This window comes from Bubalus kerabau, chromosome 4 (assembly GCF_029407905.1).
Source record: "Bubalus kerabau isolate K-KA32 ecotype Philippines breed swamp buffalo chromosome 4, PCC_UOA_SB_1v2, whole genome shotgun sequence".
Classification (NCBI taxonomy): Eukaryota; Metazoa; Chordata; class Mammalia; order Artiodactyla; family Bovidae; genus Bubalus; species Bubalus kerabau.
The window spans coordinates 44237380-44264701 of record NC_073627.1 but is presented as its reverse complement, the minus strand read 5'-3'; the positions used below and the strand labels follow the sequence as shown (position 1 = coordinate 44264701).

The 27322-nt window shown below is 46.5% G+C and overlaps 1 protein-coding gene across 3 annotated transcripts in view; it reads left to right on the top strand.

Annotated features, from left to right (window-relative positions):
• SUPT6H (SPT6 homolog, histone chaperone and transcription elongation factor) overlaps positions 1 to 27322 on the top strand; it is a 31240-nt gene that overhangs the window by 639 nt on the left and 3279 nt on the right. For 2 of the 3 annotated variants that reach the window (XM_055577129.1, XM_055577130.1), the window contains exons 2-32: positions 8010 to 8151; positions 8945 to 9103; positions 9199 to 9275; positions 9597 to 9789; positions 10011 to 10095; positions 10789 to 11062; positions 11542 to 11643; positions 11893 to 12009; positions 12336 to 12425; positions 12630 to 12772; positions 13447 to 13595; positions 13745 to 13843; positions 14257 to 14386; positions 14472 to 14622; positions 14788 to 14942; positions 15096 to 15291; positions 15766 to 15905; positions 16024 to 16141; positions 16931 to 17007; positions 17253 to 17388; positions 17680 to 17817; positions 17896 to 18063; positions 18694 to 18821; positions 19947 to 20154; positions 20943 to 21090; positions 21524 to 21666; positions 22563 to 22703; positions 24237 to 24432; positions 24814 to 25052; positions 26000 to 26113; positions 26287 to 26411. In XM_055577129.1, coding sequence (XP_055433104.1) covers positions 8043 to 8151; positions 8945 to 9103; positions 9199 to 9275; positions 9597 to 9789; positions 10011 to 10095; positions 10789 to 11062; positions 11542 to 11643; positions 11893 to 12009; positions 12336 to 12425; positions 12630 to 12772; positions 13447 to 13595; positions 13745 to 13843; positions 14257 to 14386; positions 14472 to 14622; positions 14788 to 14942; positions 15096 to 15291; positions 15766 to 15905; positions 16024 to 16141; positions 16931 to 17007; positions 17253 to 17388; positions 17680 to 17817; positions 17896 to 18063; positions 18694 to 18821; positions 19947 to 20154; positions 20943 to 21090; positions 21524 to 21666; positions 22563 to 22703; positions 24237 to 24432; positions 24814 to 25052; positions 26000 to 26113; positions 26287 to 26411 — 4448 coding nt within the window. In that variant the 5' untranslated portion in view covers positions 8010 to 8042. Of the gene's footprint in view, positions 1 to 3772; positions 3897 to 8009; positions 8152 to 8944; positions 9104 to 9198; positions 9276 to 9596; positions 9790 to 10010; positions 10096 to 10788; positions 11063 to 11541; positions 11644 to 11892; positions 12010 to 12335; positions 12426 to 12629; positions 12773 to 13446; positions 13596 to 13744; positions 13844 to 14256; positions 14387 to 14471; positions 14623 to 14787; positions 14943 to 15095; positions 15292 to 15765; positions 15906 to 16023; positions 16142 to 16930; positions 17008 to 17252; positions 17389 to 17679; positions 17818 to 17895; positions 18064 to 18693; positions 18822 to 19946; positions 20155 to 20942; positions 21091 to 21523; positions 21667 to 22562; positions 22704 to 24236; positions 24433 to 24813; positions 25053 to 25999; positions 26114 to 26286; positions 26412 to 27322 lie in introns of all 3 variants that reach the window. The other variant, XM_055577131.1, reaches the window with a different exon arrangement.

Below are 27322 nucleotides of genomic sequence, written 5' to 3'. Positions count from 1 at the left end.
AGCGATAAAGGATCCGCCAGCATTGCAGGAGGCACAGGAGATGCGGGTTCGTTCCCTGGGTCAGGAAGACCCCCCTGGAGGAGGAAATGGCAACTCACTCCAGTATTCTTGCCGAAAATCCCAGGGACAGAAGAGCCTGGCAGGCTACAGGCCATGAGGTCGCAAAGAGACACGACTAAGGAACTTGACACACACAGGCACACACATCTATCCATCCATTAAACGCCTACCACACGTATCAGATTGGACTATTAAGTCAGAAGTTTCTTTTCTTCCAGTTTCTGCTTTCTCTTCAAGGACTCCCTTGAACCAGCCGAAGCAGTTCATTTCCCTTGTTCGTTGCAAGTACTGATGCTTATTTTTCTGTTATCTATCCAGAAATACTTCTGTAGAAATTCACTGTAATATCAGAAGTAGCAAGGGAGTATTAAGTTACACTGCTGCTATTAATGAACATGAAGAGTGTAAAGATTTTGAATTTAATTTCTTTGGAGGAAAAAAGTTCAGTTTGACCTTTTTAAGTTCAACTGTTTATCTGAAAATTGCTGATTTTTGTCTTCTGTGTATTGATGACAAAAGTATGATTGCTCCCCCATCAGTTGTGAATTTAGAGCTCTTTTACATGACTTGCCCTCCATTTGAAAGCTTATTTAGTTGGTTTGGGTGGCTGCTAGATCAGATTAGCATGGTATTGCTACCATGATTTAAAGAGGCTTAAATCTCATCCGGGGACTAATCACATCAGGAAGTGGTAGTCACATTTTGCAGTTGAATTTCCTTCAGAGTTTGATGCTGGGTTTTCTGCATGCTTCCTTCAGATGATCCAGTCCCGTGGCTTTAAGTACCATCTGAAAGCAGGCCTCTCCCAAGTTTAATCTCTAGCCCTGCCTTCTCTCCTCTGTGTTTAAGAATCACACAAGATACCTGTTTAACAGCTCCATTTGAAAGTCTCTTAAACATCCCAAACCTGGCATAAGAAAAAGAAAGTTGTGTTTTTTTCCCCATCATTCCAAACCTGCTCTCCCTACCTTACTGAGTGGTACATAATGAGAGTTCCAAAGCCAGACCTCTTTCTAACTAACGACTTAGGTCTTTCATTAAGTCTTGTCACTTCTACCTTCAAAATGTATTTCAAATCTCTCTTCTCCGTTTCCTCCCTGTTCCAAGCCACCATCATCTTTTGCCCAAGCTCCCACGATAGTATCTTCAGTTTCCTCTGCTTCCACCTAGAACCTCTCCCAGTCCATAGCAGGATCAGATCAGATCATGTCATTTCCCTTTCCAGTGGCTTTCTGTAGCCTTCACAGCCCAGCTTGAGCAGGTCCCTTCTCCCTCTCACATTCTTCTGCCTTCACCATTCTTTGGTCACATGACCTTGGGATATGGCCTGCTGTCTTCCAAGTTCTTGCCCACCTTTTCTGCCAGAAACCCCTTCTGGCTCTGCATACCGCAGCCTACCCGTGCTTCATGTCTCAGTCTAAACTAAGTCTCTCAGAGGGGAGAGTGTTTATTTCCTTCCTATCATTTATAGCCAGCTTTATTTTGTTTGTGGTCTGTATCCTGGACCAGAATATAGTTATCCTAGGGGCAGGGATTTTTTGCCTTGTATGTGCCTGGCGTGTAGTAGGCACTCATTAAGTAAGTGCTTACTGAAGTAACAAGTAAACTACTAGGTCAGTTCTTGGTTTAAAATCCTATAGGACCGTCCCAGCACCTTTCAGTTAGAATCCAAAATCCTTAAGTTAAGAAGATCCTTGTGACCTCACCTCTGACTCATGGACTCTCTCCAGTCAAACCAGTCCTCACTGTTTCCACCTCAGCATAGTCTGAGCCTTGTGCCAGAGCTCTTTTCTCCAACAGTGCCGCTCCTTGAACCACCTCCAAAGAAGCCAGCTCTTCTACTTAGTTAATTCCATTTTCCTTAAAAAAAAAAGTCAAGCCACTTGCTCAAAATCAGGTTAGAATCCTCTATTACAGGTTCCCATGGTACCTTTGCCATCATTTCTTTAAAGACCTTCTTTAAAGACTTTCCATACTTGTAGATCAGGGGTTACCAAACTAAGGCTCCAAAATAAATGGGCCAAATTAGGCCACTCCCATTCATTTACATGCTGTGTCTGCTCTTGTACTGCAAGGGCAGATCTACCCCTTGGTATTAGAACAGAAACTATCTGCTCCCAACCCCCTCTCCATGTTGCACAGGATTCAGTGACTGTTGCAGGGATTCTGAATCTGGTTACATATTGTTGTTTCTGCTCCTCTTTTATTTTTTCCTTATCTTCAAAGGAAACACAGAAAGAAAAAAATAAATTAGTTATTATGTTTTAACCATTATTAACAATAGTGGCATTGAAAAGATTCTAAGAGGGTTATTTCTTATAAATAATGGTGTGCGTGTTAAAATGATTATAGGTAAAATTCTAATGATGTGATTAAGATTTTTCATAACATAGTTCTGAATCCCAAATTTAATAAAAAGAACTTGTTTTAAGTGGATTCTGAATACTTTTGTCTATTAAGCTCTTAGGTTTTTGGATTCCAAATTGGGTAGTCATTTGTGAGCATCATTGAAATAGTCCTAGGCTCTTGCTCATCAAATGCAGAGTGTCTTATAGTTTAAACACCACACCAGACTTGTGAGGCTATTCTTCAGACCACTGGGCCCTTTCAAACCTTTTGCTCAAAGGTTTTGCTCATGCTGCTTTTTTCTGACTATCTTCTTACCTCCTCTCAACTCAGTTCAGTTCAGTTCAGTTGCTCAGACGTGTCCGACTCTTTGCGACCCCATGAATCGAAGCACACCAGGCCTCTCTGTCCATCACCAACTCCCGGAGTTCACTCAGACTCATGTCCATCAAGTCAATGATGCCATCCAGCCATCTCATCCTCTGTCGTCCCCTTCTCCTCCTGCCCCCAATCCCTCCCAGCATCAGACTTTTTTCTAGTGAGTCAACTCTTCGCATGAAGTGGCCAAAGTACTGGAGTTTCAGCTTTAGCATCATTCCTTCCAAAGAAGTCCCAGGGCTGATCTCCTTCAGAATGGACTGGTTGGATCTCCTTGCAGTCCAAGGGACTCGCAAGAGTCTTCTCCAACACCACAGTTCAAAAGCATCAATTCTTCGGCGCTCAGCCTTCTTCACAGTCCAACTCTCACATCCATACATGACCACAGGAAAAACCATAGCCTTGACTAGACGGACCTTTGTTGGCAAAGTAATGTCTCTGCTTTTGAATATGCTGTCTAGGTTGGTCATAACTTTCCTTCCAAGGAGTAAGCGTCTTTTAATTGCATGGCTGCAGTCACCATCTGCAGTGATTTTGGAGCCCCCAAAAATAAAGTCTGACACTGTTTCCACTCTTTCCCCATCTATTTCCCATCTATTTCCCTCTCAACTCAGGCATCACCTTTTGTGAAGCGTTCTCTGTCAACCTCTGTCTTCATATTGCTTTCATTGTTCTTGTATGTAAGTGCCATAAAACATTTATTATGCTTTGTCATAACTTCATTTACAAGTTTTTTTGTGAGGTGAATGTGAACATGAGGGTCAAAAGTATATTTTACTTATGTATATATACCCAAGTCCCAGCACAGAGCTGTACCCTAAAAAAACAAAACTGTAAATGTTAATTGAAGCTGCCAGTGGAGGGAATTAACAGACATCTTTTTGATCTGGTCTCCTTTTAATTGCCTCCCTCACCGTCTTGTTCAAAGGGAGGGACTGCAGAGGGCCTCCCCTGTGGCAATCTGATCCCAGCTCCATTCCTCTTCCAGAGAATGTCATGGTAACCGACAGCCTCTCCTTTTGAGCCACATCTTCTACTGCAGCTGTGCTTCCGCCTAGAGAAATCTCCTTTCACTACCCCACTACCCTTCTGGATCTGTTTCAGGAGCGAGTGTAAGTTTAGAGTCTGAATATGGGAAAAATTCAAGAGCCTGAGTACTAAATACAAAATCCAAACAACCTCAGAGTCTTCTCAGATGTCATTTATTAATGATAATCATAGACTAACCACCGGTGGTTTTGTCCTGGAGTGGTTGCTGCTTGCCAGCCTCAGCCTGCAGTGCTGCTGCAGCGCCCTCGGCACATCCTGCTCCCCCAGGTTGCAGCAAATCAGGATTGCTTCTGGCACAGCCTCTTTTAACTGGAGGTCTTGGCAGTGAGCTAGACTGGGTGCCTTCTCCAGCTATATAGCACAGCACGTACTTCATTGCTAACCTAGAGGATGGGAGGAAAGCTGCGCGCAGCACAGAGCACCAGCTGCCCCCAGAACAGAAGAAAGCCGTTGCTTTCATTAGGTAAACTGACTTTCTCTCTGCTAAGTAGGCTGTAGGGCATCTGGTTTGGAGGAGCTAGCATCTAGTGTGAAGATGTTGAGGCCTTAGAAGACTGAATTTGTGGGTCTGATAGCCTAATTAAAGCAAGCGGTGTGTGGGGGCTGCTGTACCCAAATCTGTTTTTAATGACTCAGCTTAGGGCTGAGGGGGAGCCATATTAAAATTAGAGCACCACATTTAATTGGCAGAAGTTTTAGATACTCCTCACTTTTGGCTGTACTCAGGATAATGACCTTAAGGAAACAGATCTTGGGGGACGGTGGGCATCAATCTAACCAAGGTTCCAATATCACCATCCTGTGGGACTTAAACATGGTTTAATATAGGGGGCTCCCATACTTTTTGATCTCAAGACCCCTTTATATTCTTGAAGGTAATATAAGATTACAAAGACATTTTGTTTATGTGAGTTACATCTATGGATGTTTATGAGATTTATATGTATAGGTGTTTACCAGATTAGAAGTTAAAACTAATAGATAAATGTGAATTGATTTTAACCTAATAATAAGCCTGTTTGCAATATACAGGTATATCAAATCAACACATTATGCACCTAACTTTATACAGCATTATGTGTCAATTATAGTTGACCCGTGGACAACAGGGAGCTGAGTTGCTGACACACCCCCCCACACACACACAATGTGCATACTGCTATCTCTACCTCAGAAACAAAGGAATTGATGAATGCCTCACCCAAGGGCAGGAAACTGAAACATTTTGAATGGAATCAAAACTCAAACCTGAATTCTTTTGATTCCACGTATTGTGATCTCTAACAGAACACAAACTTTCTCCCACACCTAATTTTAAGATATGTACAATGAAAATACAGATACTACTCTATTTACTGGGGGGAAAAAATCCACATACAAGTGAACCCACGCAGTTCAAACCCATGTTCAAGGGCCAATTGTTTATCAGTAAAACTGAGAAAATAAGCCTGCTCTGCATTGTAACATTGTAGGGAAAACAAGTATAATCTTCAAAACAAAATAAAATTTAAGAAGAGTAGCATTATTTTTGTTTGGGGGTTTGTGAGGTGGTTGTTGGGTTGTTTTTTTGTTGTTGTTTTTGCATTTTTGGCAAGTTTTTAAAAAAATATATTTATTTATTTTATTTATTCATCTTGGCTGCCTCGGGTTAGTTGTGGCACATGGGCTTAGTTGCTCTGCAGCATGTGGGATCTTGGTTCTAGACCAGGAATTGAACCTGCATCCCCTGCATTGCAAGGCAGATTCTTAACCACTGGACCACCAGGGAAGTCCCATTGGCAAATCTTTTTAATGTTTGCTTTGATACAGTGATGTGGATTCTCACATCTGCTTCTGTATTCAGCCCATTGTGATACTACATGTCATAAAACCTCTGGAAGACTTCACTCTACACGTGAAAGAAAAGAGGGTGATCCCTGGACCACACTTGGAGAGCTACTGATATGATAGCAACAACTGTTTCTTTGAAGTCAGACAGACCTTAACTCAACTCTCAGGTCTACTGTTGAAAGTTGTATCACCTTGAACAAGTGACTTCATCTCTGAGTATATTTTTTTCTCTGTTGAAAGGACAGAGAAATGTGCTATAATTCACAGGACAATGTTGGCCTTAATAGGTTATTTATTAAATGTCTGGAACTTGTTAGGTGTTTAGTAGATTAGGGAAGGCCTACGTTTATTTATTTATTTTTGGCTGTGCTGGGTCAGTGTCGCCGTGCGTGAGCACTCTCATTGCCGCGCGTGGGGGCCGCTCTTTGCTGCGGTGCGTGGGCTTCTCGTTGCGGTGGCTTCTCCTGTTACGGAGCAGGGGCTCTAGGACATGGGCATCAGTAGTTACAGCATGTAGACCTAGTTGCCCCACAGCATGTGGAATCTTACCGGACCAGGGCTCAAACTTGTGTCCCTTGCATTGGCAGGCAGATTCTTAACCGCTGGACCACCAGGGAAGTCCCTTTATGGTCCTTTTTGGCTCTCCACTAGAAGTCAACTTCTTGGGAACATTGAATCCTGTTTCTCTTCAAATTCCCAGCTCCTAGCAGAGTGTTTCTACTTGGTAGACATTTCAGTACAGTTTAAAAAGAATGGCATCTGAAACTTCAGTCTAAAATTGAACATAAGACCCTTCTCATTGATTCTCCCTTTCCACCAGAACTTGTACATTCAGTTTTGTTTTCTTGAGTTCAGTTCATCTACTTGGTTATGGTATCAGTTGATAGCAGTAAGGGTAATTTTCAGGAGAATTAGAGCCACAGCACTTAAGGCTCCTTCTAAAGCTTAGACCACTTGAGATAGCCATTAGCCACCGTCCTCCCTCTCCAGGCCCACTGCCATCTTTAACTGGGAAGACATGAATTAGTAATCTATTTAACAGATACTTAGCAGTTTCTGTTCTGTATAGAGCACCTAGTGGTATACAACAGATACTACAGAATAAAAATGCGGTGTAATGCCTCATATTGCTGTTTATGTTTTTGTGATTTTTTTTTTTAGTCCTTTAATTGGATATTGTCTCTGACTTCCAGAAGCTTGTAGTCTAAGTGGAAAAAATGGGCATAGACAGTGGACCATAATTCAGTACAGCATGAGGAATGGCTGAGTGGAAGAGCAGCCAGCTTAAGGATTCCAGAATGGAATTTTGATGCTCTGATTTGTGTGATGTATGCTGTGTTTTAAAGCCCAGGGAACGCCATGTCATGGTTCTGTGGTTCTCCACTGCCATTTCTAGGTTTTTGGATGCATCTAACATCAGGGAGGTAGAAGAGAAAGTTGAGATTGGTTGGTACTGAATTATAGAATGCTGGAAATTAGGCCTAGGATCCAATTAACTATTTTTTTAAATAGTGAACTAGACTCTTTCCCTATTATCATGTAATATTCGCAACTACCCTGCATGGTAGGTAGTGCTGTTGCCTTTTTTCAAATGAAGACATTGATATTCAAGCACATTCAGTAATATGCTTACTTTTAAGACCTAGTAGACGATGGGACCAGAATTTGATTTCTACTCTTAAGCCCAGCAGTGTTTGTATTTAACCATGTTGCATTTAATTTGTAGGCCGTGGAAGTCTCTTTCAAAGTGTTTTTTGGTTTATTTGTTTTGCTGGGGAGGTAAATGCTCACAATAGAGTTGTGGTCCTAATGTTTCTGAAGAGGCCCCTTTTCTACCCAAATGCTCCCGACCAGTACTCACACAAGTGGACTCAGGTTCATGAAATGATGTTTAATCTGTTGAAAAAGATTTTCTTTTTGACTCTGCCAATAGCTCAGCTATAGTTCCTGTCATTAAGTTGGCATTTAATTATTGTTTGCCAGACTTACGAGTGAGTCATATAATCTCACTACTACTGTATCCCTACCTATGTAATTATTCCTGCATTAATTTCTTTCTTCATCCGCCCATTTCTGTCCCCAAATGGTAAGTGAGATAAACCTCTTTGGACAAGCCATGTGGTATTTACAGAAATGTCCAGTATAATTGCTTTTTAAAGATACCCATGAGAGGGGCAGTGGTGAGAGGAATGGATAATAGAGGAGATGGAGCCATCTTATTCTTACTCTCTCCTCCCAGATGGTAATGATTGGACAGAGCAGTGACACATAGCTGAAGGCTGTTTGTGGAAATGTTTAAGAGTCCTCTCTCTCATTTTTTATCCCCATCTCCCTTTCTTCCCTAGTCTCCTTCAGGCAGGCCGTGAGAAGCTGCAGCAATGTCTGATTTTGTGGAAAGCGAGGCTGAGGAGTCCGAGGAAGAGTACAATGATGAAGGCGAGGTGGTGCCCCGGGTCAACAAGAAATTTGTAGAAGAGGAGGATGACGGTGAGGAAGCCCCAGCCTCAAGCTTCTCCCCACTATTGCTAAGCTTTGGATAGTTGGATTCTTGCTGATGAGAGGCTCAGGCTGAGCACAGAAGTTGTCACACATGAGAGGTACCAGCTTGAGTAATTTTCAGTCATTCATAGAAAATATTTACTAATTATCTGTCTGCTGTATGCCAGGCACTGTGCCTAGAACTAGGAATACAAAATAAAGACCTGGCTATCATGGAGCTTACATTAGTGGGATGGGACAGCCAGTAAACTAAGAAATACACAGGGGATGTTTCTCTTTTAGAGACCTAGCAGTGTTGGTATTTATGCACCCAGTTTCCAATTTTTCTGTCAAAACCCAACCATTAGGATCATTAGCAGAGTAGAACCAACTACTCTAAAGTAGAAAACAACTTTAGAGACAGTAAGGAAAATGGAAGCTTTATCAAAAGCTTTACAGATGAAAGAAGGAATATAGCTACCAAGTTTATAAACTGAGAAGAAACCAAAGTTATTGGTGGCTGTAAAACCTCTAGTCAAGATTTTGACCATCCAGAGTAATTAGGAAGCTCATCTTGCCGAAAGACAGACAGTGAATGTAGACAAGAGTTTCCTTTCCAGAGACTACTGCTCTGAGCCAGTGGTCATGTTTTTCGTCTTTGGATTGGATGAGGCAGAAGAGTTAACATGGCATCCAGGTCATTTGGTTCAAAGCAGATAAGAAATAACAGTTAAGCAGGTGGTCCTGCCCCAGCACCAGCCTGTTTCCCAAACTGCATGCCTCAAACATGCATGTTTTCCAGATGAGGAGGAGGAGGAGGAGAACCTGGATGATCAGGATGAACAAGGAAACCTGAAAGGCTTTATCAATGATGATGACGATGAAGAGGAAGGGGAGGAGGATGAGGGTAGTGACTCCGGAGATTCGGAAGATGAAGTTAGCCACAAGAAGAGAAAACGCAGTAAGTAGCCTCTCCCCAAGTCAGGTGAGGCTGGGGTGGAAGCCAGTGGAGGAGGGGCCTCCCGGTCACAACCAGCAACATTTTGTCGTCTCTAGCATCTTTTGACGACCGCCTGGAGGATGATGATTTTGATCTCATTGAGGAGAATTTGGGTGTCAAAGTCAAAAGAGGAGTAAGTGCCTTTTTTGTCTCTGTCCTTGAGGATGAAGGAAGAAGCCCTTGAAGTTCAGTGGCTCTGGGAGGTGTTGGGAGGCACATCCAGAACCATCTGGGGAACTTCAGCAAGGAGAAAGTGACTCAGTATCGTGGTGCCGTGGAGCCCAGTTCTGGGTGCCTGTCAGAGTTTCAGGAGTGGGCCTTGGGGCATCACTTGATGTGCTGTTTCCCATTTCCCTCGTCAGTGTAACTGTGGTGGGAAAATGGTGAGATTGGAGGGCAGGCATCGTTACGCCAGTTCCCTCAGACCCTGACCAGGCAGACTTTCTACCCCTAGCAAAAATACCGGCGTGTCAAAAAAGTCTCAGATGATGAGGACGACGAGGAGGAGGAATATGGCAAGGAGGAACATGAAAAAGAAGCTATCGCAGAGGAGATCTTTCAGGATGGGGAAGGGGAAGAAGGGCAGGAGGCCGTGGAGGCCCACATGGCTCCTCCAGAAGAGGAGGAGGAAGATGATGAGGAGTCAGGTATGTAGCATCAGGTAGGGAAGCCAGTTTGGGGCAGGGGGTTGGGATCTCCTGCTCTGAGGAATGGGACGGGAAATCATTTTTCAGCTACTGGCCTCCAGCATTTGACAGAAAGGAGTTCCTTTCCAAAGGCTCTCTTCTCTTCACTGGCCACTCATATAGTAGGAACTAAAGCCATTCAGTCCTGCCTCTGGGCACTAACCCCTCCCTTCCCTACCTAGACATTGACGACTTTATCGTGGACGATGATGGACAACCTCTGAAAAAACCTAAGTGGCGGAAAAAGCTTCCTGGATACACTGATGCGTGAGTGGAGTCTGGGGCAAGGTGGTCATAAGGGCATCTGAGTGGACCCAGGCAGGAAGGAAGAGGTCAGAGGCCTTGGCCAAAGATAGAACAGTCAGCTCTCAGCCACTTTGCCTCCTGCCTCTGATAACCTTCGCCAGGCAGTGATGTCAGACTGTATCTCGAAGCCCTGAAAGCGCTCTCTGCATCCTAGTGCCAGGGCGGGGTGAAGGGGGCGGCACACATCAGCAGAGACCCAGCCTTCCTCTAACATCTGCAGCTCTGCGTTCACTTGTTTATGTATCAGTCTTCTAAGTATAATTTTGTCAGGAAATTCTTTGCTCTGAGAGAATACTGTAACATCTTAGCAAAGGATGGATCCACTGAACATGATATGAACTCATCTGTCCTGTTACTTTTTTTTTTTTTAACTTTCTTTTTTTTTTTTTAATTTTATTTTTAAACTTGTCCTGTTACTTTTTGATCCTGGTCACGGACATGTGCCAAAGATGGGTTTTCATCTCAGTAAATGAGAGTTTCCCCAGAAATAGCCACCAGCTAAGCCTTTATTTTGCGGTGAATATGCTTTTTTTTTTGTTTAGATTTCCCTCAGCCTTTCTAGTTCCCTCGGGGCAGGTAAAAGATCTCTGCAGGGGCCGCATCTGTCTCCTCTCACCGGAACCTGGGCCAACTGCCTTTCGCTCTCACCTGCAGGGCTCTGCAGGAAGCCCAGGAGATTTTTGGTGTGGACTTTGACTACGATGAATTTGAGAAATACAATGAGTATGACGAAGAGCTGGAGGAAGAGTATGAGTATGAGGACGACGAGGCTGAGGGCGAGATCCGAGTGCGCCCCAAGAAGACCACCAAGAAACGTGTGAGCCGCAGGAGCATCTTCGAGATGTATGAGCCCAGTGAGCTGGAAAGCAGCCACCTCACCGATCAGGACAATGAAATCCGAGCCACTGACTTGCCTGAGAGGTTCCAGGTAAGGAAGCAGCAGCCTCTGTCTTTCTGCTGAACTGTCATCAACTGGCCTGAGTCACCTTGGCACAAGGGTTATAGCAGAGATCAAGCTAACAATAGTTTATAGGGGGGCTTTTCTGGCAGTCCAATGGCAAAGACTCCATACTTCCACTGCAGGGGGCATGGGTTCAATCCCTAGTCAGGGTGGCGCAGCCAAAAAAACACAAAAATGATATATAGGAACTTGGCTTTGAACCCCAATCTGACCAGGGGTATAGGAAGTCTAGCTCAATATAGACTCTGATGTGTCTTAGGGTTCTTGAAATGGCTCTCTCTCTTTAGCAAATATACGACATGCCTACTTCTTGCCAGACAGTACTTTTCCAGGTACTGAAAACATGTGCCTCTGGAGCACATATTTTTATCCAGAAGAAGTGCGTGTTTTTGCTGCATGAGATACAAGATAAAATCAGTCTCATGTGCCTGTGTTATCCCCTGCAGCTCCGTTCCATCCCCGTCAAGGGGGCTGAAGATGATGAACTGGAAGAAGAGGCGGACTGGATCTACAGGAATGCCTTTGCTACACCAACCATTTCTCTGCAGGTACCCCCCTAAAAAAGAGCCTATGTTTTGACACGAACCAGAAGTCACCTCATCAGGATGAGTAGCTGCTTCTCCCTTGCCCCAAACATCTGTGGGCCTCCCACAGAACAGCATGTGTGTACGGGTATATGAGGAGATTTTTCTAGACTTACTCTGAGAAGGTCATCCTGTGACAAGAAGCAGTTTTGTATGTGGTGAGACAAAGCAAGTAATGGTGTTGTTGCTCTTTCTTTTTCCTTCCAACTGTAGGAAAGCTGTGATTACCTAGACCGAGGGCAGCCAACCAGCAGCTTCAGTCGAAAAGGGCCCAGCACAATTCAGAAGATTAAAGAGGCCCTGGGCTTCATGCGAAATCAGCATTTTGAGGTAGCACCTCAGGCTCTAGTGGTCCAGTGGTTAGAACGTCAACTAGGAGTGAGGGAAAAGTTGGCCACCTAGGTTAGGTGGGGACCCCCCGCCACCTCCTGTCCTCAGCAGTGGTTCCTTGACCAAGAAATGTGAGGACTCAAGTGATCAAAAGAAACCACTATCCCTTCTGCAGCATTATGTTCCCCCATGGCAGGACAAGCATGTGCCCTGGATGAGCCAGGATTCCCCGTGCTGAATTTCATGGAGCTGTTTATCCCTCTAGCAGAGGGCTTCCTTGCAGATCTTTCCTCTCTGGCTGACTGCCCATCTCTTTGCCCCGCTAGGTGCCTTTCATTGCTTTCTACCGGAAGGAGTATGTGGAGCCTGAGTTGCACATCAACGACCTGTGGAGGGTGTGGCAGTGGGATGAAAAGGTAACGTAGGGGTCCGTGTCCCTCAGAGCTGCGGGCTGCACTAGGCACTGCTACTACTGGGGCCCAAGTTGTCCCGCACGGCCCAGGTGATGTCCACACCCCCAGGCCTGTCAGGCTTCCCCCGGGGACTCGGGTAAGGAACTGCCTGGCCTTGGGTCTCCAAAGCTAAATACCAGCCCTTACCCCTGCCCTGCCTTGTCTTAGTGGACCCAGCTGAGGATTCGTAAGGAGAACCTAACACGGCTGTTTGAGAAGATGCAGGCTTATCAGTACGAGCAAATCTCTGCTGATCCTGACAAGCCCCTTGCTGATGGCATCCGGGCTCTGGACACCACGGACATGGAGAGGTAGCATATGCAGGTTTTATTCCTTTAGAGGGAGCCCTCACGCCAAAGGCAGGTGTACCCGCCCCTGCCCCGCCCACCCACCCTCCAGAGAAGCATAATCTTGTAAAATTCGCAGCAGGGCATGGCACCTATCACTTAGAAAGCCAACTTGACAACACACCAGAAGTGCTCTTTTTGACAGGCAAATTCCTGTTACTTACCCATATTGGTATAAAAGGTTAAGAGGATCAGATAGTCATGTTTGCTTATTTATGTTACCTGTATGAAAAGCCACTTGGGAAACCAAACTACAGCCCGAAAGTGGCTTGGTGAGCCTGGAATTAGAGAGGATTGTGGGAGAGAAGCAGGTGATGTTAATGGCCAGTGGCATGAATCCGGGAAGGAAGGACAAAGACTGTCTCAAGGACTCTGAATGGAGACATGCTTCCTCATCTGTCTCTTTCTTTTTGTTGCCATTTGTAACAACCACCAATTATTTGACATATTCCTTCTTGAAAGTACCTTGATTGCAATTAAGTCATGGTTTAGGGCCTTTGTGTGTCCCTGATAATTGGAGTACAAAGGCATCCATCCTAGTTGGGATCTTGCCACATGGAAATTGTACCTCTTGTAGCAAACCCGGGGTATACCCTTCCTCCATGACAAAATTGAGGTCTTATGTCCTTTCCCTCCAGGCTCAAGGATGTTCAATCAATGGATGAACTGAAAGATGTCTACAATCATTTCCTGCTCTATTATGGTCGTGACATCCCTAAGATGCAGAATGCTGCCAAGGCCAGCCGCAAGAAGCTAAAGCGTGTAAGGGAAGAGGGAGATGAGGAAGGTGAGTGTTGGAAAAGAAAACCCAGAGGCTTGGTGGCCATGGCCTTTCCAAGGATGCCTTTGACTGATTACACTTTGGAGCTTTTCTCCATGTGTCGGATCCTTGGAAGTAACTGGAAGCCAGAAGATTAACTCATGTTTTCTCCCCAGGCGATGGTGAGGAGGCAGAAGATGAAGAGCAGAGAGGGCCAGAGCTCAAGCAGGCTTCTCGCCGAGACATGTACACCATCTGCCAGAGCGCTGGGCTAGGTAAAAGCTAATTGTATAAGTTCCCCGATAGTCAGTGGGAGGTAGGATGAGGACTTAAAGGACAGCTGAGTGAATCACCAGTCTACTTCTAACACTTGCTCCCATGACCCAAACCCATGCCACAGGAATGGTCCAGCTTTCCCTGTAATTCCTGAAAGAGTGGGAAACACATGATCAGAGTTCATCCTGTCTTTGGGAAGTTCTTTTGCTAAACTAACTTCCACAGAAAATTTCTATTTCTTCTGCTTCTGTTTAAAGCCAGCATTTTCATTGTTCATTGTGAGGCATCCTGCTCCTGCTCATTAGTGATCCTTTTTAAATTTACTGCCCAGAATTTGCAGTTTTAGACTGAAAACCAAGAAGTTATTCAGTCCTGCTGTTGGCTTACCTTTATCTCTCCTGATTTGCTTTAGACGGCCTGGCCAAAAAGTTTGGGCTTACTCCTGAGCAATTTGGGGAAAACCTCCGGGACAGCTACCAGCGGCATGAGACAGAGCAATTTCCAGCAGAGCCCTTGGAGCTGGCGAAGGATTATGTTTGCAGGTGGGCTTGCAGTAGCTGGCTGGTGAGAGGAGGAACCTATAGGCAAAGGTGTCCTCATCCTGCAGCACCTCCATTTTCCCTGCAGCCAGTTCCCTACCCCGGAAGCCGTGCTGGAAGGTGCCCGCTACATGGTAGCCCTGCAGATTGCCCGAGAGCCCCTCGTCCGGCAGGTGCTGAGACAGACTTTCCAGGAGAGGGCCAAGCTCAATATAAGCCCCACTAAGAAAGGTAGAAAGGTAAGCCAGTTGAAGGGCTTTGATCCAGCTTATGGTCCAGCTCTGTTTGAACTGAGTTTCTTGCCTTCACGCTTAGCTGAGCTGTCTGCCTGAGTGCAGAGGCTGGCCTTTCCCAGGGTCCAGCCCAGTCTTTCTGTCAACTGATGGTTCCCTCTTGTTGTGCAGGATGTGGATGAGGCCCACTATGCTTACTCCTTCAAGTACTTAAAGAACAAGCCTGTTAAGGAACTGAGAGATGACCAGTTCCTCAAGATCTGCCTGGCTGAAGATGAAGGGCTGCTCACCATTGACATCAGCATCGATATGAAGGGAGTGGAAGGGTAAGCAGAGCTCTAGCCTGGGGTTATTTTGGGAAAGCCTGGTCTGGCGTCTGTTGGACGGTGGGGTCACCATTGTCTCTGGCTCACTCAGTGTTCAAGGGCATTCAGGCACCACCTCTTCGCTGTTCCTGATACCCTGTTATATCTTCTCAGCTATGGCAGTGACCAGACGTATTTTGAAGAAATTAAACAGTTTTACTACCGAGATGAGTTCAGCCATCAGGTGCAGGAGTGGAACCGGCAGCGCACAATGGCCATCGAGCGAGCTCTACAGCAGTTCCTGTATGTGCAGATGGCCAAAGAGCTCAAGAACAAGCTGCTGGCCGAAGCCAAAGAATACGTCATAAAGGTGAGGACAGGGCCTCGACTTTTCAGTTCAGTTCAGTCACTGAGTCGTGTCCAACTCTTTGCAACCCCATGGACTGCAGCATGCCAGGCGAGCAGCACAACCTTCAGTCATGTAATTTCCCCAGGCTAGAGCTGAAAATGAAGGCACCCCTTAATAGCTGTCCTGTAGCTAACGGAAACCCCCCAGGCATAACCTGAGAGGGAGTGCACACAAGGTCGTGGGTCACTCTTAAGACCTCCCTTTAAAAAGCCTCTTCCTTCCCTCCCCCACCCCGTACACATTCTTCGTATATGTGACTGGCCTCTGTATTCTCCTATTGTTAAGAACAAGGTGTGCCTTCAGGTTGTAAGCCTGCCAAGGGCTAGAAACTTGTGCAAGTATAAATATGATCTTTGCAAATATGTGTCTGCCCCTGTTTCTGTAACACACTTGGCGAGCCTGACAGCCATAGTGACTGATGTGTCTCCTCCCCAGGCCTGTAGTCGAAAGCTCTACAACTGGTTGAGGGTGGCGCCCTACCGGCCAGATCAACAAGTAGAAGAAGACGACGACTTTATGGATGAGAACCAAGGGAAGGGCATCCGGGTCCTAGGCATTGCTTTCTCCTCTGCCAGGTAACTTCCTGTTCTGCATGCCTGGCATCACCCCTTACCTGTCTCCCTAATCTTGTTCTCTTACTCATATTCTTATAGACCTGATTATCACACGGTTCTTTTTCTTTCGGGCTGGCAGAGATCACCCTGTGTTCTGCGCCTTGGTCAATGGTGAAGGAGAAGTGACAGACTTCCTCCGGCTGCCTCATTTTACCAAACGGCGAACTGCATGGAGAGAGGAAGAGCGGGAGAAGAAGGCAAGTGGCTGGGACTGGTTATCAAGAGTACATCTTCAATAGGTCTTATCATTCAGTGGGGATATGCACTCATGGTCTAAGCAATATCCCATGCAAGATCTCTGACCTGTTCACTATCCTCTTAAGTCCTAGGATAAGTCTCACTTTCATAGGCAGTAGATGGCACTCAAGATCTGGAACAGAATTGGCTTCTTGATTTGAAGCCAGTTCCTAGGCCTTGTGCTTCTAGGAGCTGCCATTACCGCCTCTGTTCTTACTGCATCTGGGTCAGCTTGTTCCGGGAGCTGAAAGCCACTGAGGCATTAAGCCAACCTTTTCCCTGCTTTCAGCATTTGTGTTTCTTCCATGGAAGGAGAAATTTAAATTCATCTCATGTGTATCCTTCTGATTTTTTTTTTTAACATAACAGTATCTTCCCATTTTATTGACAAGAGTTCCATTCTAAAACATAATTTTCAGCAAAGAACTCTTTTAAAAAAGAAAAAAAAAACTTAAAGTGGAAATCAGAATAGTCTTGACTGCCAGGCAGTGGTTCGTGTTAAAAGAAAGACCTGAGTATGTTAACCACAGCTCACGTGTAAGCCAGATATACAGTAATCATAGGAAGGATTAACAGATGTTTAATTTTCAACTAGAGCTCCTAGTCACCTTGTTTTGTGTTCCAGTTAGACAATGCATGACGCATCATTGTTCTCTGGTCTTGTAAGGTCTCAAGCTACTTACGGAGAGAAAAGCGTTAGAAATCTCCCCTGTCCTCAGCCATTTAGTTCCAATTTTGTTTCACTCCAGGCTCAAGACATTGAAACTCTGAAGAAATTCCTTCTGAACAAAAAGCCTCATGTGGTGACAGTTGCAGGAGAGAACAGGTAGGGAGGGGCGCCAGGCGACTGGGCCAGGCCTGGCCAAAGCCACTCATCCTTTATCGTTGCATCTGCTCTGTGCCTGTGAAGAGCCGTGATAACACATGATACCCCCACTTCCAGGGGGTATCCCTGGAATATTGTACCCCTTTGTCTTCAAAGCTCTCTCCTCCCTGCTCCCAGCCCTGAGATGGTTCATCTCTGAGAAACTATCCAGAAATATCCCTGAGCAGCACCCCTCCTTCCTCTAGGGATGCCCAGATGTTGATTGAGGATGTGAAGCGCATCGTGCATGAGCTGGACCAGGGTCAGCAGCTGTCCTCTATTGGGGTGGAGCTGATTGACAACGAGTTGGCCATCCTCTATATGAACAGCAAGAAATCAGAGGTAAGGCGGGAGCCCACGCTTAGGCTTCACACAGGCAAGAGCTATCAGCCCCAGGGAAATAAGGAGGCAAAGATTGTCAGGGGCTCAGGATTGCGCCTGTTCTCTTACCTGTGCAGAAAATCTCCCATCATGCCAATCATAGTTCAGGTTGGGAGCCCCAGAGATTAAATTGGTCCCAGGAAAAATGGTCCCAGAGAAGAGAACATGACATCAAGCCAGGCAGTTTGGATTTCCTCTGACTGTTAGAGCTGAGGGGACTCTGTGGCCCTGCTGACCCTCATCTGACCTTAGGCAGAGTTCCGGGATTACCCTCCTGTGCTGAGACAGGCTGTCTCCCTGGCCCGGCGCATCCAGGACCCTCTGATTGAGTTTGCCCAGGTGTGCAGCTCGGATGAAGACATCCTATGCCTCAAGTTCCACCCATTGCAGGTGAGTAGGATTTGACAAGTAGGCCCAGGTGGACAGAGTGGCACAGTAACCTTATCCCTGCCTACTGTGTGTTGACAGGAGCATGTGGTGAAAGAAGAGCTGCTCAATGCCCTGTACTGTGAATTCATCAACCGAGTCAATGAGGTTGGAGTTGATGTCAACCGTGCCATTGCCCACCCCTACAGCCAGGCCTTGATTCAGTATGTCTGTGGCCTAGGACCTCGAAAAGGGACCCATCTCCTGAAGGTAGGATTGGGTTGAATCAGGAAAAAAAAAAAAGGAAAGTTCTTATTTCATTGACCCTTTACTTTCCCAGCATGGTTTCACCAAAAGGACAGGGTCAGAGACGTAAAGGCACTCACCTGGAGTCATCCTGCTAGTGAGAGTCAGGGCCAGACTCCAGCCTTGGTGGCCGCAGTCCTGGTCGTCACTACTGCATTCTGGCGGCTCATGGAAAAGATAGCCTAAGCCATGATTTAGAGGAAGGCGAGAGTATGCTAGACACAGACCTCGGGATAGTGGATTTTTCTTCCCCCGGAGGAAAGAGAGGATTTCAATACAGAGAGGGGCATGTAGCGACCCTCAAGAGTATTTGTGGTAATTTTTTTCTTGATGTGGGATGGGTACTTGAGTGTATATTTTACATCAGCTTTGAAGCTGTGCATTAGCTGTGTATTGTCTTTGCTCGGCACAGTGTAGTTCTTTAAGATAATTTTTTTAGTAGCAGTCAGTATGTTGTGCTAACTGCTCAGTGCTCAGTTAGCTATCGGGGTGCTGGGGCAGCTTCCCATTGTGGAAGGTTTCCCAGAGACCTGGAAACAGACCAGAAGGTGGGGCCTATCTACTGCTCCTGCTCACTCCGGGCTTCTCTTCCAGATTCTGAAACAGAATAACACCAGGCTCGAGAGCCGGACTCAGCTGGTCACCATGTGCCACATGGGTCCCAAAGTCTTCATGAATTGCGCTGGCTTCCTCAAGATTGACACTGCCTCCCTGGGGGACAGGTGATGCCCTCTGCCTGGGTGGGCCAAGAGGAGTTCTCTTGGGCTTTGCTTTGGGGGTTTGGGGATTAGGGCTGTCAAAGGGCCACAGACTATTTAAATTAGGAAACGTTTTAAAGCCAAGAGTCTTTATTTAGTCAAGAGCCTCTGACCTATGGAAAAGATCAGTTCAATTATGTGAAGCTTTTCTGTGAGGGAAACATCAAAAGAACCAACTTAGTTTATCAATTGAGGACAGAAAACATAAGACTTGGTTCAGTAAACACAAACTTGTTCTGCTGTTGTGATTTTTTGTGGCTCAATAAGGGTGGGAATAGTTGGGGCATTGGAAGAGGAGTGTGGGGGTCTGAGGATATAAGAAAGGGGGAGAGAGATTTGCTATGTTCTGAGATAATGTTATTGAGAGAAAGTTCTCTATTCACTTGGACTTTGGACTTCACTATTGACCTCTTCCTCTCCAGAAGTTATCAACTCAGTCTTTGGAGGATCTTTTCCACGGGCACATAGCTCCTCATTCAGTAATGGAAATCAGTGGGGAAATAGGCTTCAAGTTCTAAAACTTCATTTTCCACCCAGCTTTGCTGTAACACTCCACGAATAACATAGGTCCATGTGAGTGCACGGGCAAGACCAGCCTGGGAAGGCTTTATGGGGGAAAGTAGCTGTCAGCAAATTCTCAAAGGTCTTCTTCCCCCTTCTTGTTTTATTTATAAGACTTTTATATATAATTTCATCATATAAAATTCAATAACATTTAGAAATATTATGCAGAAAGTGGAAGTCCCCCATAATCCCACCCCCCAGAGATAACTGCCATAACAAGTTGATGTATACTACAACTTTTCTAAATTTTATTTTTGCTATGCATTTACTAACTACCCATTTACTACAGAAATGGGATCATACGGTTCATAGTGTTTTGCAGTGCATTTTTCACGTTATCAATATATCGTGGCCATCTTTCATGTCAGCACACACAGACCTGCCTCATTCTTTGTAATGGTTGTATAGTATTCCATTGTATGGAGGTACCCTAATTTGTTTAACCAGTTCCCCATTGGTGGACATCTGGGTTGTTACTAGAAGCTTTTTGTTATATATCCTGCTCCTCTTCTGCCTCTCCTTCAGCACTGACTCATATATTGAAGTCCTTGATGGTTCCCGAGTTCACCCTGAGACTTATGAGTGGGCCAGGAAAATGGCGGTGGATGCTCTGGAATATGATGAGTCAGCTGAGGATGCCAACCCTGCGGGAGCCCTTGAAGAAATCTTAGAAAACCCAGAGCGACTCAAGGACCTGGACCTTGATGCCTTTGCAGAAGAACTGGAGAGACAGGTGGGTGACAGAGTAGAAGGCCTGGCCTAGATGAGAAGAGACTCAGGCAGCACATCCTCAGAGAAGCCCCAGTACTTTGAATGTGAGAGACTTGATCCCTTCCCTCCCCATGCAGTACTGGGTTTACTCAAGGAGGTTTTCAGTCTGCTTATTAAGGAGCCAAGGACGTCTCAGAGACTGCTGTAGTCATTGTGGGGGCCATGTTTTGGGGGAGCTGGGGGGGGTAGTAGTTTCCTTCTGGGACCTCTTAACTCCTCTCCAACTGTGCGGTTTTGCATCTGTTTCACACATTGTGATTCCATGAGGGGGTTTTGGGGATTTTTTTGGCTGCACCTTGGGTCTTCATTGCTGTGCTTAGGCTTTCTTGAGTTGGGGTGAGTTGTGGCAAGTGGGGGCACCTCTAGTGCTGGTGCACAGGCTTCTCATTGGGGTGACTTCGTTTGTTGCGGAGCACAGGCTCTAGGGCCTCCAGGCTCAGTAGTTGTGGTGCAAGGGCTTAGTTGCCCTGCAGCATGTGGAATGTTCCAGACCAGGAATCGAACCTCTGTCCCCCATGTCGGCAGGCAGATTCTTAACCCCTGGACCACCAGGGAGGTCCCCATGAAGCATTTTTATCATATAACAGTGCTCCATGGCTAAGGAATAGTTTGAAAAGCTGATTTAGTACATGTTGTGGGGAAAGAAAAGAAACCCTGACAGGAGCCAACTGGCTGCTCCTTTCGTTGAAACCCCTGGTGGCTCAGGTTGGAGAGCAGTTGCAAGACTCTTAATGGGGTCTTCTTCCCCAGGGCTATGGTGACAAACACATCACGCTGTACGACATCCGAGCGGAGCTGAGCTGTCGGTATAAGGACCTCCGGACAGCCTACCGCTCTCCCAACACAGAGGAAATCTTCAATATGTTAACCAAAGAGACACCGGAGACCTTCTACATTGGTAAATCCTGGGTCTGCTTTCTTGAGTTGGAGGAGGAGAAGGGGTTGCTGGGACAGTGTTTACTGTGCATGTTCAAGTCAGACTGTAATTCCAGCAGGATAAGGCCAGCTTGTACTGTGAGTGGGAAAGACCAGGGAAGCCTTATAAAGGTTACAGAGCCCTAAGCTGGAAGTCAGATTCGAGTTGCAAGGTCAAATCGTGCTTTTTAACCTGCTTTTGTGAGGTGTTCATGGGGTCAGTCTTGTGGCTTCATTTTCCTGTCATCAATTGAAGGGAAGATCCCCCTTTTCGAGGATGTGAAGGAAATCAGGGGAGATGCTCTAGGACAGATGTTCTGTCACTAAACAGTTGGTGGGGAGGAGTCACCTCTCCAGTTTTCTCAGCCTGCCCCCCGTTCTCTTCCTTTCCCTCTCCTCCTTTCCCCTTCCTGCAGGAAAGCTCATTATCTGCAACGTCACTGGCATCGCCCATAGGCGTCCACAGGGCGAAAGCTACGACCAGGCAATCCGCAACGATGAGACGGGGCTGTGGCAGTGCCCTTTCTGTCAGCAAGACAATTTCCCGGAACTAAGCGAGGTATGTGCTGCAGTGTTGTTATGGTCCCTGGATGTTGTGATTTCATGATTTCAGTGCTCTAGAAAGGCGTCGAGAACGGGAGTAGTTTAGGTGACACTTTACTGTGGCAATGCACGAAAAGGGAAGAGATCCTGAATGGACACAGGCCTAACTTAAAGTCCCTCCGTGTGCTGCTAGTCAGAAATGATCTGTGTGCTCTTATTCTGTTCTCACTCAGCCCTTAATCCTTGTTTCCCATTCTCTGAGGATCTTGCTCAGCCAGTTAGAGACATGAGGAAATGTATGCGTTTTTTGCATACAGGGTGGGCACGGTGTCCCTATGCTAGTTAGAAGGTATCTGTAGACTCCCTTCAGTGCTTTCATCCTTCACACACATCTTAGTTTTTCCCACAGTCTTCTCGACGACATCTGCTTTTTTCATGGTTAGAACTCATAAAAGCCATCCTGAACCTTTTTCTGTATCTTCACATGTTACTTAGGCAGATAGTAAAACAGACCGTTTCTCAACTTTACCCAGTAAAAGAAACTGGTGAGATTTGTCAAGGATGTAAAAGAGCCATGATATGCTGGTTCACTGAAATGCGTTGTTCTGAGGTGACAAACAGATATTTCTTAAGCTCACAGGGTCAGGACAGAATGGGAGGGAGGGGTTTCAGTTGAAGCTAAATTAACATAAAAGATTGATCTGCTGGCCAGTGGTGCCAAACATGAGTTCTGCATCAGGGAACCTAGGGGATATTCAAATTCTGTGTTGCTGGGTGGCTGAGCGTCATGTTCTCACATCGTGATGCCAGTGTCAGTGGTAAGATGAATTACAGCATTCCTGCCAGCTGTTTCCTGACTGTATGGTCTCCAGAATCTTAATGATCAAGCTCTTCTCCTGACGCTGTCCTTAGGTCTGGAACCACTTTGACAGCGGTTCATGCCCAGGCCAGGCCATCGGTGTCAAAACACGGTTAGACAATGGTGTCACTGGCTTCATTCCCACCAAATTCCTCAGTGACAAAGTGGTAAAGCGGCCAGAGGAACGAGTGAAGGTAGGTGAATGACAGGGCTAAGGCATCTGGCGCCGTTTTCAGCCGCCCAAATCAGGCTGCCTTTGAGCTGTGCCCACCAGGAGTTAGGCTCTGTTCCCAGGGGCTCCTGGTAGGGAACATTTCAGGAGGATTTATAACCAGTTGAGTGAAGTCAGGGTAAGAAGCATCTACCCAAATGAGGAACAGTTATTGTTCACTGCTTTTGTGAAATTTCATCAAGTTGCCAGCCCGTCCTGTGTTGGAAGCCATGGTTTAGTCTGGCGGGCAGGAAGCACGGCCTGGCATTCCATTCTGTGAAGCAGAAAGGCTGAGCTCCCTTTCTGTTCTGGTTTCTCTTGCCAGAGCTGCCATTTATTATGCACACGCTGGATTCCAGCCCTTGATATTTATATATGTTGTCTCAAATCTGCTAGTCCAATGGAAAAGGGAATATTTGTATTCTGGTTTCAGAGAAGTTTGAGTGCCTTTTCCAGGATCATCCTGTTAGTGACATCTGCTAGTGGTACCAGATCTGCCAAATCTCTGGTTCTAAGTGTCGTGAACCCCTGAGAACCATGGACTTAGGAAGGCTGGGGAAAGACATTCCTAACACAGGCATCCCTCATTTTATTGCCCTTCACAGATACCGTTGTTTTTTTGTTTTTTTGTTTTTAAACAAATTTAAAGTTGGTAGTAACCCTGCATTGAGCAAATCTATTAGTACCATTTTTTCCAACAGCATTTGATCACTTCATGTCTCTGTGCTACATTTATTTGTGCCAATTCTCACAGTATTTCACACTTTTTAATTATATTTGTCAGGGTGATCTGTGATCAGTAATCTTTGATGTTAGTGTTGCAAAAAGATTTGGACTCGCTAAAGGCTCAGGTGATGGTTTGCCTTTTTTTATCAATAAAAGAAATTTTAATTAATATATTTAATTTTTTTTAAACATAACTGTTAAAAAAAAGTGTTGCACACTTAATAGACTATATTGTGATCATAACTCTTATATGTTCTAGGAAACTAAAAAATTCTAGTGACTCACTTCATTATGATGTTTGCTTTATTGTGGTGGTCTGGAACTGAACTTGGAATGTCTGCGAGGTATACCTGTAAATGGAGCTAGGGCAGTTTCCAAGAGAGCTGTGGAAATTGACTGGGTTTTGTCACTCTTAAAACAGAAGGGCTCAAATCAGGGGGAGAGTATAGAAAAACTGTTACTTTGCATTTCCTCCAAAAAGGGCAGCCAGACTTGGCTCACACCCTAGGAACAGTAATTGGGCAACTTTATGGGGAAAGAGAATAGTGCCAGTGACAGATCCCAGGGGACTCCAGTTGGTGTTTCTGCCTAGAGCAGGAGGCATCAGTACTTGGCACAAACTAGTCTGCGGACCAAACTCAGCCCGGAACTCCTGCTATCCTGATGCTCAGTAGTGGCTGGCTCTGGACAGTCTGTCCACCTTTCTGCCTGGACTTCGCTGTCCTCACATGTAAAACGGGGCATCGGGCTAGACCATCTCTGTCCCAGCTCAAATGTTCTGTGGATCTAGGTGGGAATGACTGTTCACTGCCGCATCATGAAGATTGACATCGAGAAGTTTAGTGCAGACCTGACCTGCCGCACCTCAGACCTCATGGACAGGAACAATGAGTGGAAACTGCCCAAGGACACCTACTATGACTTTGACGCCGAAGCAGCAGACCACAAGCAGGAGGAGGACATGAAGCGGAAGCAGCAGCGGACCAGTGAGTGCTCCCAGCCATGCCTGTGCACCCCGAGTCCTGGCAGCCCTCCCTCCCCAGGATGCACGTGCTGACTACTCGGCTTCCCAGTGGGAGTGAATGCTCAGCTCTGAGGGGCTGAGGCCAAGGCAGCAGGAAAGGGAGTCATAGGCCAGGCTGGGTGCCAGGGTCTTCTTGGGTCACATTTTCTTTGCTAATGCATTGGGACTCCTAAAATTTCATTCTCCCAGCACCCTAGGAGCCCAGGTTAACACATCCTTCACACCCAGAGGGGGTGAAAGTCTCAGAATTTAGTAGTGGATGAGAAATTTAGCCATGGCTTGTCTCATTGGGCTGTCTCCCCATCCCATCAACTGACCTATGCTTCTTTCCTGCCCTCTTCAGCGTATATCAAGCGAGTGATTGCACACCCATCCTTCCATAATATAAATTTTAAGCAAGCAGAAAAAATGATGGAAACTATGGACCAGGGTGACGTGATCATCCGACCGAGCAGCAAGGGCGAGAATCACCTGACAGTGACCTGGAAGGTCAGTGACGGCATCTACCAGCACGTGGATGTGCGGGAAGAAGGCAAGGAAAATGCCTTCAGCCTGGGAGCCACCCTGTGGATCAACAGTGAGGTAAGAGGCAGCCCCTGCACACTCTAGCATCCCCACTCCTGCTTCCAGAAGCAAGCCCCTTCCATGGTAGTCACTTGGGTGTGCATTGTATGTATTCTAGCTACTCAGGACAGCAAAACTCAGGGCCCTTACGAAATGAGTAATTTGACAGCAATTTTGTGTATATCGTATTTCTTTTTCTGTCCTCCAAATTCTAAAATAGACTATCTAGAGAACCACTGGAGGAAGAGGAGAAGATACACATGCAAGTGCTTGTGTCCTCAAGCAGACACAGGCCAAATTTCTCTGTTCAGTGGAGAGAAATTTTATGAAGGCCCTTACTGTTCCCAAGCACTAAGGGAGAACTAAAGTTATGATTTAAAGGCTTTTATGGACTTCCCTGGTGGCTCAGCACCAGGTGGCTCAGAATCCACCTGCAATGCTGGAGACCTGGGTTGGGAAGATCCCCTGGAGAAGGGAATAACTACCCACTCCAGTATTCTGCCTGGAGAACTCCACGGACTGTATAGTCCACGTGGTCATAGAGAGTCTAACACGACTGAGAGAATTTCACTTCACTTCACTGGTGGTCCAGCAGTTAAGAATCTGCCTTACAATGCAGGGGTGTGATTTTGATCCCTGGTTGAAGAATTAAGATCCTACATGCCTCAGAGCAACTAAACCTCCCCACAGCAGCTACTGAGCGGGTGCACTCATGCCTCAATAACAAAGACCCAGTGTAGCCAAATAAATTTAAAAAAATGTAAGGGATTTTGTGTCTTGTAAGCTAATACAATTAGACCCAACTCACACAGATGGGTAAGTTGAAGGGACATTGCAGCAGAATGAGGCTACAGCAGGAGGGCTGGGGGAATTCCTCCCCTCCTTGGGTTCTCTTCCCAGTGGACTTGAAAGGCTGGATCTCAGTTCAGAATGTGACACTCGGGGCCTTCACCTTCTTCCCACAGGAGTTTGAAGACTTGGATGAGATTGTTGCCCGCTATGTTCAGCCTATGGCATCTTTTGCCCGGGACCTTCTAAACCACAAGTATTATCAGGACTGCAGCGGTGGGGACCGTAAGGTGAGCCCAGGGCCCTGCGAGGGATGACCCCTCCCAGTCACTTAAGGATGTCTGGTTTCCCTTCAGTGTAGGGGATGCTGCGCTGGTGAAGGAAGTGTACATGGTGTGTGAGGCCAGACATTGTGTACCAAGCATGCTGCTATCCCAACCTCTCCCCCTCATTCTACCCCCAGAAATTAGAGGAGCTGCTCATCAAAACTAAGAAGGAGAAGCCCACCTTCATTCCCTATTTCATCTGTGCCTGCAAGGAACTGCCCGGCAAGTTCCTACTGGGATACCAGCCCCGGGGTAAACCCAGGTGAGCACTGGTGCTGAGAAGGTGCTGCCGCTGGGGTCCACAGATAGGCTTGCAGGCCCCGAACAGTACTCTCTCTGGTTCTGCTTGACTGCCTTTCCCCTCTTACCTGTTTCGAGTGGAGCTGGAGGTTGGAGGTGGGGACAGAGGGTGATGCTTTAGAGGCAAAAGGCAAAGACTGGATAAGAAAGGCGCTTTAATCAACCGGGTGAAAGAGGAGGTCCCTTCACCTCTTCTCCTTGCCAGGGAGTGATGGAAACCACTGGACCCTCTCTCCACCCAACAGGCAGAGATGGGGGCCAGCACGCTGCTCTGTCCTCCGTTTCACCCTCACCAGGGCCTTTACCCTCAGCAGTGGCTCCCTGCTGCTGTGGTGAGCGTGTGCTGAAGGTGGGGTAGGCCTGGAGGGCATCTCTTTTTCCAGTCGCCGGCCTGCTCTGCTCCCTTCTGTGTGTGCCAGCCAGGCTGGCCTCCCTCGGTATTCCGATATCCGCGTCCCTCCAGCACTCACACTGCACCAGACCAAGTCCTGTCTCCCTCAACCTCCTTTGTTGTGTCTGTTACCCAGACTGATGGCTAGACTTGCCTTCTGCACTCCCGCATCCCACTGCCATCTTGGCCTCAGTCTGTGCTTCTCTGCTCTCGGTCCTGGACCACGCATGCACACAATGCCCAGAGTGGGCTCCATTAGGAGGTGCTCAGAGGACAAGCAGCTCTGAACCCTGCACCATCGTGAGCACTTCTGGAATATCATGCTTGTTTCTGATTCACCAGCGTGCTTCCGGAAGCTGGCAGCCAGGGCTGCCATCCATGTGGGGGCTGGAAACTGTTCCATGAGGAGCAGTTGAACAGAGGACTTTAACCAGGGGCAGAGGCCACGTGATAGCTTCCCATGGAAAGGGTCACAGACTTCT